Source organism: Polypterus senegalus, unplaced genomic scaffold (genome assembly GCF_016835505.1).
Source record: "Polypterus senegalus isolate Bchr_013 unplaced genomic scaffold, ASM1683550v1 scaffold_6266, whole genome shotgun sequence".
NCBI lineage: Eukaryota > Metazoa > Chordata > Cladistia > Polypteriformes > Polypteridae > Polypterus > Polypterus senegalus.
In genome coordinates, this window is record NW_024378163.1 from 1 (window position 1) to 11,959 (window position 11,959).

Below are 11,959 nucleotides of genomic sequence, written 5' to 3' on the forward strand. Positions count from 1 at the left end.
CTTAACTATCAATGAGCTTTTCACACAGGACTCCATGAGAGGAGAGTCAAGATAAAGGGACTGAGGGGGCAGGTGGGTCCAGAATTGACTTGGCACACAAAACAAGGCGTTGGGCTTTTTATGGTTCTGAGACAAACTTAATTAAATTAAATTAAATATAAAGACTAACACATGTAGGGAGAAAGCTCATTAATATGATTATATAATTGAAGGTCTGCAGCTCAGAAGTGTGACCTGTGAGGAAATCCTGGGAGCCTTTGTATCTTCATCATCTTCATCAACCATACAAAAGAGCGATAGCTACGACAAGCTGTGTTATTAAGCGACCATCATGTGTGAAGTGTAAATCAAGAAGAGAATCTCCATAATGTCTGTGAAACACAGTCGACATCAGGACTATTGTGGGGAGTGTGAGAGAAAAACACACACGAAAGATGAGAGATGAGAGACGAGACTGGACTGTGGGGTCTGAACCGTGAGGAAATGCTGAAGGATTTGAATCTCATCAGTTTAAGGATGGACACATCAGAAGGTAGCCTTGGAAAAGACTTGGCACCATCCTTTATTAGATGTCAACTTTTAGACTTCATAAAATAATCACTATTCACACAAACAGCTGTAGATTCATCTGTCTGTCATGTACATGAAGTTCCCAAATTTGAGATATTTGTAAAAAGAATTTTTGAAATGTTAAGGAAATATGAAAAAATGATCTGTGTTATTCTGAATGGCCTGTTCTTGTTATGTTGTACAAACTCCTCAGATCTTTTAAATTTCTCTCTAAATGTTCTCATGTCCCACACACCCCAGTCTGATCAGACTCCCTGTGAAGTGTCGCTCTCACCTGCAGGAAGTGGAGATGGTCCTTGGTCTCAGAAAACTCTTTCAGCTCAGCTTCTCTCATCTTCATCTCCTCAATCTCCTTTTCCAGTTGCTCCATGACTCCATCAGCCTTCTCCATTTCTCTCTTTTCTTGTTCTCTGATCCGCTCAGTCAGTTTCCTGTGGGCTTCCTCAATGCACCGTATCAGAGCAGTGAAGCTCTTCTCATTTTCTTGCACCTCTCTTACCACAGACATCTGAATAAACAGGATTAAGGTTTAGAATAAGAATTGAGTCACCTGATAAGAATAACCAATCATGAGGCACATTTGTTGTTATTTTGATGTTGTGAAGGACAGTTTGAATTGGCTGGACTGACTGGTGGTACTTAATTTGCAGATGGAAGGTCAGTTGCAGAATGACTCCCATACAATATGTTTCCTCCATTATGCCGAGTAACATCATCACTCTGCTGATGCTGCTATTAAGGAAACTGCAGGACTTTATGAGATACACAGTCATGAAAGGCTTCCTTGTGAAGGATCTTGAGAGCCATTGGCAGGAGCTTCTGGGAACACCTCTACTGTATTGTGAGGACTCCATTTGACTTGCTAGTTTATATAAATGTCTGCCTTTAAAAAGGACATCTCCTGCTCAAACTGAGGTTAGGAGTGGAGTAGGACAACACACAGCAGGAATAAAGAAGAAGAAGAATTTGTAAAGGGAGTTAATTTGTGTGTTAGATGGTAGTTGTGTTAAAATAAAAGTATTTCTGGACCACAGACTTGTGTATATTAGTTGTACTCTAGTTTGGGGTATCAGACCAGTGAGATGGAGATATTAAACAAGAGGGTCTAGGTGTTGGTCAAGGGGCTTCAGATTTCCTTTAATTTCATGAACTCTTTGCATATTTACTTTCCATCTCTTTTTCATTGTAAAGCTCAGAGTTGTGTGTCTTTATTTCCATGTCTGATGTATTTCTACTTCATTTATGAACTTTGCATTATTACTAATGAATTTTCTATTGTAACTATGAGTCATACTTATATGATGACACCTGGCTGTGTGTTACTATGTGGGAAGTAAATGTGAGGTAAAAGGTGCCTACTCTCCAGGACCATCAACCCCAAAGCTGGAAGTGTTCTGCTGTTTTTAGAACTTTGCACATCTGGACAGTGACTCACATAACTCTGCGATAGAAGGTGAGGATGAGAAGCCCTAAAAGGTCACCTACTAACCAGCCACTAGAATGAGGAAGAAATGATATTATGAGATTTATTATTAGGGTATTTAGATGTATCTTTACCCCAGATATAGAGAGTCTCATAAGGTGTTTTGCCTTTTAGGTACACATGTGGAAAACCTCCCTGGTTTGGTGGCTAGGCTCCTGGCTGGAGAAGGGGAGGAAGGATCCAGATGTCATTGTCACGTGTCCAGTTGTAAATGAACAATTATAAGAGGATGGATCAGACCACCAGTAATGCAGAACAATTTAAAGACTTTGGTTAAAAGCTGAGGAGCAGTAGTGAAATTGTGACTAGAAGTTCAGCCTATGCCGCATATAAGACTGAGGAAACTAGATAGATAGATAGATAGATAGATAGATAGATAGATAGATAGATAGATAGATAGATAGATAGATAGATAGATAGATAGATAGATAGATAGATAGATCCATACAATATTACCCTGATAGAAACTTTATATAATTAAAGATTTATTCTACACAAAGTTGTATTCCAAATACACAGACACTCTTTTGAGCCATACAAGCCAATCCAAAACAAAGTTTCCAAACAGAATCCAAAGACAGTTGTTGAAAAACAAAGCACATGCAGAAAAATCCAGAAAATCACAAAAGCATAAAGCACAGCTAAAAGAATACAAGAACGTAACAACTCGCAGAGCACATTCACAATGAAACTGTGGGAGATAGTCGAGGTTTGTAGGGTGGAAGGGAAGCTCCAGGTGGTGATTGGCAGAGGGTCCACCTCTTGGTGAGCCACACACAAACCACATGGACCATAACAAAGGCAGCTTATAGACAAAATCAAATACAAAGAATAAAGCAGATATTCAACCAAATCAACATTAACATTAATAAATAAACAAAAAACACACAAAGGAAGACTTTGAACAACATCTAGTGGAAGGAATCCTGGCTGAAAAATGTCACGGTCATCATTGGTAAGAGCGGGGATTTCATGCATCAGTAATAGGCAGGAATTCTAGGAGGAAACAACAAAAGTAGACGAGCGTAGAAACATAAACCGAAGTGAAGGTCAGTCTGTGAGGTTGACTCTCCTTCACTTGTACTTCTTCAGTTATAACCTCTGTGTCTTGATTGGACTACACAGTGTTGAGTGACATATTGTGACCCACCTACTTTCTTTGAAATAAAGACAAACCCCACTGGTCTGGACTGGCTGTGTTTAGTACTTTAGTACACTCAATGGTGTTGGTCTGTTTAATGTAAGTCTGTGTTAAATAAATTAGGTTGGGCAAGTTTGTTCTGTGTTGGCACAGAAATGTGTGTGATGAGTTCTGACTCTGCTGGATGAGATCTTTCACATAAATGACTCCTGGCAAAACTGGGTATTGGGAAGTGTGCTACCAGGGATATTCTGCCAGCTCGTTACAGGGTCAGAACTACACTAGTGATCACAATGGAACCAATTTGGGGTTTCTGCCAGTTAACCAAACTGAAATATGAGGCTGTGGGGCAAGATCTGGAATAACTGGAAGAAACCCACTGAGATACTGGAAGAAGGGGTAAATTCCACATGCAAAGTGAATGGAGGAAAGTGGATCTGAGATTCAGTAGATGCAACCACTGGAGAACCTTACAGTCCTTTGTGATAAAATGTTAAAGCTTAAGTAAACCATTTGGAGGTGTACGTTATGTAAAGTCTGCACTCAATCAAACAGTGGAGATCCCTAAGTTCTTGATTCTAATAAAACTGAGAAATTCTAGAATGAAGAAGAGATGACCATTACGATCTCCAAAATAAATCAAGAATATCCCATTTCTCCAAATGAGGCATTTTACATTAAAAGACAGGCTCTCCAATCAGAATGTAACCTCTTGATAATGAAAGAACTTGAACAACTCATCTTTAAATCACAACATCATTACGGTGAACATGGAGAGAAGGCTATCAAGATCTTAGCTCAGCAATCAACAAGCAGGAAGTTTGCAATGCTATAACAGAAATTACCAGCGCAACTGGAGAAAAAGTAATGAAGCCTAAAAACATAAGTCACACATTTAGCAACTGTCTTGACCTCATTGTGAGCTCGTCGATTTGTCCTGCTGAACTCGAAGACCCCCAGCCCACATGTGATAAGTCACTGGGTCACTGATGTTTGACATTTAAAAATAACGAATTCTCACTTAGAATATCTGTTCAAAACCTTTATAAAATATGGTAAGATCAAATTAATAAAACTTTAAAAGAAGCATCCATAGCAGAGGAAATGGAAATTCTTCCTATTTATCTATTTAATTATTTATTTATTTTTCTAAATTATCAGGAATTTTGGCCCAGCTCTCAGCTCTTCTCTCTTTTTCTGGATTGCAGCATGAATCCTGTTTGGCAGTTTTTTATTTTTTGCATTTTTTTCTTTAGATTTCTGTTTTAACTTTCTGTTTTTTTTTTTTTTTTTATTTTATTTTGACTTTTAACATCATTTGTTGTATAAGTTGAACTTGATTGTATGCAATGCTATTTTTAAAATAAAATCATCTTAGACCATTAATGGATGTTGTGCCAGCTGATCTAATTCAGAATATCAGCATCGACCTTCAGTGTGAGTTTTTGTCAGTAGAGTTAAGTCCCCTCTAAGCAGCTGATGGAATATCAGAGGACTTTAGGGTGACGCTGTCTGAGTCTCCACTGAGTAACACCTGGGATTCTGTCAACAGTGAAAGGCCATGAAGGACACCACAAAATGTCTTCTCTGACTCTCACTTCTTGTGTTCCTACTCATCATCACCAGTGAAGCTCTGCTGCTCTTCAAGTTCTCATTTATTTCTCCCCCCTCTTTGATATGAAGTGTTGTCTTCCTATTCCACTCACCTTCATCTCGTCCATCGCCCTCCTCATCTCCTTCAGTGTCTTCTCTCTCTCCTTAAGTCTCCTCTTGATGTCACTCAGTGTCACCCCCAGCTGTTTCTGTTTGGACACACAAGAGGACATGCGTGGTCAGATCAGAATTCAAGTTCACTTTGTGATTTCTTCTTCTCTTTCTGACTCCTGATATTTTCACAACACATTTGTTTGACATTTCATGACACAACTTAGATTTGATTTAACAAACAGGAATGATAATAAAGATTAAAAGAAAGGTTTAATTTAATTGATGTAAGATTGAGTTTGGGTTTGAAGAGAACGTGAAATATAGAAGACAGTTTGAAGGCTCAGTGATGTGTGAGTTAGTTCTTGACATTTAGAAGACATCACATCGACAAACTGGGAATTGTGAAGTTCACACAACATCAAAAATAATAAAAAGATACTGGAGTGTAAAGTAAAGAAACTGGTGAAAGGCCAAGAGGACTTTAAACACGTCAGGTCAGTACAAGGCCATTTGATATCCTGAGTCGGACATGTGAGGATGTTGTCTGCCGTTGTCATTTTCTGGAGTCAAGAAAGATACTGAAATACACAAACGATTCTGTTGAATTCAAGAAGAAGGAAACTTAAAGGAATTCTAAAACTCAGAAATGATATTTTTATATGTTACTTACATCAGGTGTTTTGTTTAGGTGACAGATTATTATTTTTAATAAAACTTTGGAACTCCACCCCCTGCTCGCTTCACTCATCCACTCCCAGGTTTGGTTTGTGCGGCGCTTCAAATATTTAAAAGGCTGTACATCACCTGTCCTTTTGTCTCACTGCCTTGTCTATCTTCTCCTTCAGACTTACTCTGTTCCTGTGGTGGTCCCGCTCCCGAGGTGCGCCCCTATGAACAGGAAGATTGTCTATTCTTCTAATTGAGAGTCATAACTGTCCCCTCCGACCACACATGGAGCTCGATTCAATCTTGAAAGAGATTTATGTTTGATTGAAGTTCCTGAAAAACTTTTGTCTCTAAAATCTCCTGTGTATCTGTGCATCTCTGTGACCCAAGCGTGACTGTGTACGTTGGATTTCACTTTAACTAAACCACACACCTTATAATTCTCAAAGAGAGGCCTCTTCATTGGGAAGAAACACTACTTTTCCCTAATGGCAACACGAATTAGACGATCTACAAGTCTCTGACTGAAAGATTCAATCCAAACAATATATTCAATCTCTATTTGCTGATCTGTTTTTTTCATTGAGTAATAGTTTCTGTTTGTTTGTGCGAATGCAATCTTTACTATCATTTTTGTAGACTTTTGAAATGGCCAAAGTCTCCATCTCTCAGATCTTGCTTTCCTTCTCTCTGGACTTTCAAATAGACTCTTCAGAAAGATCACGTCTCGTCTCTGATAATAGAGATGTGTTTTTTATGTTTATGTGTTTTGGTTTCACCAGAGCCTTCGACACCACCTAGCCATCCTGGTTAAGGGGTCAGCTCAGAGATGTGCAGGTGGGTGAGCCTGTGGTGTCCTGATGATGGACTATCAGTCAAGCAGACTCAAGGACTGTGTGAGCAACACTGGAGCAGCACAAGGAACAGGCCTGTCTGCTTTACTCTTCACTCTGCGCACCTCATACTGGAAAGAACACAATTTCTATTTTCTTGAATATCCATAAATCACCCAAGGAGTGTCTCAGTGGGCTTTAACAGGCCCTGTTTTTGAGAGCCCCCTACTCCAGATTCACTAAGAAGAGAGGAAAAACAAGAAGATGGAGGTTGAATACACACACAATAGAGCTAATGTTCCAAAGCCCCAGTCCACCTAAACTGCATGTCTTTCGATTGTAGGAGGAAATCCACATGAACACAATGAGAACATGCAAACTCCACCAGGGACAAGTTACAGTCGAAAAATAAAATGTATTTCTAATATAAGGACACGTGAAGATGTGCGTATTCAAGTGTATACAGACAGACGACACCAACAGACAACACCAAACATGAGTCTGTGTTACCTTAGTTGGTTCTTTCTCCTGCACGTATAGGAAATGCACATTACTTGTGATTTTATTTCTCATAATTTTTATCCAAAAACTTTCCCAGAAAACATCACTCATTCCCAACCAGCTTTTAAATGTTCTCATCTCAGTTCTTAGTTACTTATTAAGTTTCTAGAGTCGGCACTGTGATGGCAGTTTGGTTTTCCTCACAGGTTGTCTACACTCCCTTACAGCTCCTCTGTGTGTGTGAGACGCTGCTCTGAACTGATTCAAGTCCACTTTAGTTTTCTTACTGAATTTATGAAGAGACCCTCACAACAGCTAAGCCTTCTCCTTCACATAGTTATGGTGATGTCAACTCCCAGAATTCACCCCCTGGCTTTATCTTAACTACCGAGTCACAGTGAGAAGTTCTCAGACTCTGAGCAGGTGAACTCCTGACTTGGTTTATGGTCACTCAGGTGGAGGTGACGCTTTGTCCAGATTGTTGTGTCCATGAAGAGCTTCCTCTGTCACACATTTAAGAACATTCAGTTTGCTTTGTCTTTCTTCTAACAGATTCTTTTCTCTCTCTTGTCCTTTTCTCCTGTGACTGCGAGTTGTTCAGCAGTTTAAAGTCTTTGAGGTTTCACACTTACTGGTTATCTTTTAGTGGCAAACAAATGTACAACTGCTGGTTGATGTCCTCCTTCAGTAATTCTACAGATTTTAGATGTGGTCTCTCTTACTTGTGCACCTTGCTTTCTTTTATCAAGTCAGGACTGAATGCGACCCCCACGTTCAACTCCATTACAGGGGTCTTCAGCTCTTACCATCTTGCACTATGTTACCCTTTGGAGCAGAAGAGATCATTTAGCCTTTGTGATGACCACAATAAGGGTCTTACTACAGGGCAGAAGATAATCGAGGTGCAGAGATCAGAGTTCTAGTGCTTACAAAGGACTTGCTGCTGTAGGTGTCTTGGATGAACTGAAATCCAACCTTTTTACTATTAATTCTTGTTAAGTGTTGTCCATCAAGTTGAGTTTTGTCTCCTTCTTCAGTCACAAAGTGATAAACAGTGACATACTGAGACATCGCTGGGTGTCATTTGCTGTGTTTGATCAGACTGATCAGATGAGACACAAAACTGTCAAGGAGAGTCCTGGTGAAGTGAACTGACATCTGAGCTAAAGGTACAAGTTAATAAAAGAGGGGCAGGCGGTGGCAGCTTAAGAAAAAGACTTCTGACCAAGCAGTGCCAGTCTGTCCTACAATTACATGTCTGCTTTTATGGACATCTGAAGAACTGTTTTATGTAAATCAATCCAAATCAAGTGATAGCCAAACAACAGAAAACATAAACCGATCAAAAATTAGATGTCGATATTAGTGACCTGATTCATAGTAAACTGAAAAATATCAGGCCACTTCATAGACTTCATTGTTGTTTGAGATGTTGGTTTCTAAACGTGTGTTCACCTGTGAGCCGAGCTCTTTAATATTCCAGCGAGGACTCCACCAAATGGTGGACTGAATTTAAATGTCTTGTGGTCTATGGCCGGCTTGTCATCCCGGCCAATACCCCCAGGCCGCCAGATGGAGCCCTCCCTGCAGTTTGGAGGTGTCCCAAAGACAAGCAGGGAATCCTGGACATTGGAGCTATAGGGAGGAGCAAAGAGTATTATTTGCCCAACACCCCGGAAGTACGTCTGAGTCACACGGACAAGGGAAATGACGTGCTTCCAGGGTGAAGAAAAAGAAGAGTTTTGATCTGTCCCAGAAGTGCTAAGAAGTCATATGGACTGAGGGTTCAGAAGCACTTCTGGGTCACGAACTATAAAAGGACTGTGGCAGCTCCCAGATGGTGAGCTGAGCTGGGTGGAAGGGTGGCAACGCTTGTGGGAGTGGAGGATTGGTTTATTATAGAGTATTGTGTGTAATTTAATGAGTATTATGGAGAGGAGGGTGGTTTGTGTACTGTTTGTTATGAATAATGTCAATATTAGGATTTTTACTTGGTGTCTGACATTTGATCGGAGGGTTCAAAGGAGCGATAGCGCCCCCTATCTGTCACAGTCTTTATCTGAACTTACTGTACATTGAGGTTGTGTAGTAGTGATGAGGATTTTAAATTTGGCTTAGATGGTCAGACTTACACTTCTAGTAAGTTCTTTACACTCCTGCTGGACTTGTTAGGGTTTTACCAAATATGAAAGCTCAGAGTCTGTCATAATCATACATTTTGTGTGATTATCACTCAGGGGTTTGACATTCAAAATGTCCTTACTGCTCCACTAAATAACATGATGTCTAATCACTAATGAAGAGCCTGATGAGTTATAACATTAAAAACAGAAAATCTACACAGGAATAGTATATTGACATTTCTGAGCTGAACTTATTGTAAGAATCGTAGACTTAACTCTGGAGTACAATACAGATTGACATGTGACAATAATGTGTCTCTTAAACAGCTCTGAGATCAGCCAAATGCAAACTCCGATTCTTTAAAAATGGACAAACACCACAAAGGCAGACGAGCAGCTAAGCACACTCAGCGTGTAAGTGTCAGCAGTACAGAGTGTGTCTATTGACGTGTCAGACCTTCTATTGAATTACGTTTAGGATGACATTGTGTGCTCACTTACTACGCTTACATCAGCCAACTGTAACATCATCTTGTTAAGAACACCTCAGGAGGGTCCGAATGTCAGACATTTCTACGCGTAGCCCACGTGACGCTCCCACCCCTGCCAGTGGACATTTCTAGACAGCAGGCTATAGTTGGCCTCCCACTGCCTTAGAAACTCAAAAGAGAAACTGATCAGAGCAGAAAGAAACTCAGCTGGCTGTGAGGAGAGAACTCAGGTGTTTGTGGGCCATCTTGGGGATCTCATCCTGAGCTGTTTCATGACTTGCACCAGTCTCACCAGGATGGACTCCAGCAGCCAATGCTCTGATCTTGAAACATCAGGTTTATAAGGTGCAGTAAAACCTCGATTATCAGTCAGGGGTCAGGACCGAGGCTGTGACGGATAAGAGAAAAGACGGATAGCAGAGCAGCTACTTTAAAAATGACATACAGTAGATTAGTTTAGGGAACAGTCGTAAAAAGCTATATTACCAAAATGAATTAATTTAAATAATATTGTAATGACCGGCATAATAAGCAAATACAACTCAGAGCTCCTGTAGTTTTCTATGTTTTACGTGGAGTCTTCGTTCCCTCACAAGCGGTGTCCTGTCTTACACTCCGTTTTTTGGCTTACAGAGCTCATCTCCTAAACAATCAAAGAAAGCTTTCCCTACCGATCAGTTGATCTCCTGCCACTCGTTGTGTATTTCTGATCCCACAAACACTCCTGCTTATTGTCTCCTGACTCCCTGCTCCACATCTTCCCTTCTCTCCTCACTTCTCCTGTCCACCCCTCAAAGAACAGAAGCCCCTCAGCCAGTCCCATCACTTACAGCTTTCCGCCCTTTCTGCCCCCATACAGAGCATCACAAGCTGCCTGCATGCCACAATATATTAACACAACCTGAAATAACAGAATATATAAAGAAAATTACAATGCAGAAGACCATTAACATTAATACAGAATAACATTACCGTCACTGGTTTCCATTTTCAGCACATTTTTCAATTATTTCAGCATCCCGCTTTATATCGTTCACTGTTGGCCTTCCTACTCCATCACTGAAGCAATACATGAAGAGCTGTTGCTGTTTCGTAAACGTTTAATAAGTTCAAACAGCACACACATATGTTGATAGGCCATAACAATGTATTGTAGTTTAGTTTAATTATAACAAAAGAGAAAAGCTACAAACCGCTATTAAAGCTGAAGGTACGTAACGGACACTGGGATTTCTGTTGTTCCAATGTGCAGAACTCGCAGTAGTAATCGGGAGACGCTGGCGTGCAGAAGGTTGGGTTTTTGTTATTTAGTCCTGACAGTTAATCAAGTGACAGATAATCGAGTTTTACTGTAGATGAATAGATTTCTCTGTCACATTAAATGTACAAATTCCTTAACTCAAAGTTATTCAAACAGTTTCCATTAAACACTAAACTTCACTCACCTGCTTTTCTTCTCTTTCCGTCTCCAGCTCGACCATTTTATGCCCATTATGTCCAGTCACCACACACATCATGCAGATACAGGAATCATCAGTTTTACAGAATATCTCCAGACTTTTCTGATGTTTCTCACAGAGTTTCTTCTTCAGATTTCTATCAGGATCAACCAGCTTGTGGTGTTTCAGGACGTCTCCTTCATAGTGAGGCTGCAGGTGAGTCTGACAGTAGGAGGCTGGGCAGGTGAGACAGGACTTCACCGCTCTGAACTTCTTACCAGTACAGAAGTCACACTCCACGTCTCCAGGGCCGGCATAATTATGAGATGGAGGAGGACTGAGAGTCGTCTCCTTTAATATCTTAACGACTTCATTTAGCAGATTATTTCTTCGCAGAGCAGGCCTCGTGGTAAAGTTTTCTCTGCACTGAGGACAGCTGCTCTCTTGGCTCTGATCCCAGCAGTCCTTGAGGCACTTCAGACAGAAATTGTGACCACAGGGGATGGTGACGGGGTCAGTCAGGGTGTCCAGACACACCGAGCAGGTGAACTCGTCCTGAGATACAAACAGCTGGGCTTCAGCCATCGTCAGTCTGAGGAGAGGCAGGCAGAGAGAATCAGTCAGACAAACAAGGAAGTGACTTGTGAAGAAACGAAAGTGAAAGTTTGTCTGAGCTCAGTGAGGAGGAGGAGGAGATTTAAAGAGAAAGCTGAGAGCTCACAGAGAAAACATCTGAGGAGACACTGAGGGTGAACAGTTAATGTGAGACAGGAGCTCAGAGAGTGAAGACCACCAAGTGAATGAGGAGATGACCTGTCACAGGGGGTCTGCTAAAGTGTCATTCATGTCAGTATTTCTTATTCATTTATTCATCATAATGAAGTCCCCTTCAGAGTCCATATTAGTCCTCTTTATTAAACAAATGATCCATTCCATAATAAGTTGTCATATCCTGCTTATCAATGATGAATTTTTGTGTTTTTCTTTGTCCATGCCAGGAATTTA

General features: G+C 40.6%; 1 protein-coding gene across 1 annotated transcript; it reads right to left on the bottom strand.

Moving 5' to 3' along the window:
• Positions 1 to 850: 850 nt before the first annotated feature.
• On the bottom strand, positions 851 to 11,539 carry LOC120519557 (E3 ubiquitin/ISG15 ligase TRIM25-like; the record flags this gene model as incomplete). Its single annotated transcript, XM_039742510.1, has 3 exons — positions 10,961 to 11,539; positions 4,901 to 4,996; positions 851 to 1,078 (listed from the first exon to the last, which is right to left on the bottom strand). Coding segments are annotated over exons 1-3 (903 nt in total), but the record flags the coding sequence as incomplete, so codon positions are not given.
• Between the last annotated feature and the right edge of the window lie 420 nt (positions 11,540 to 11,959).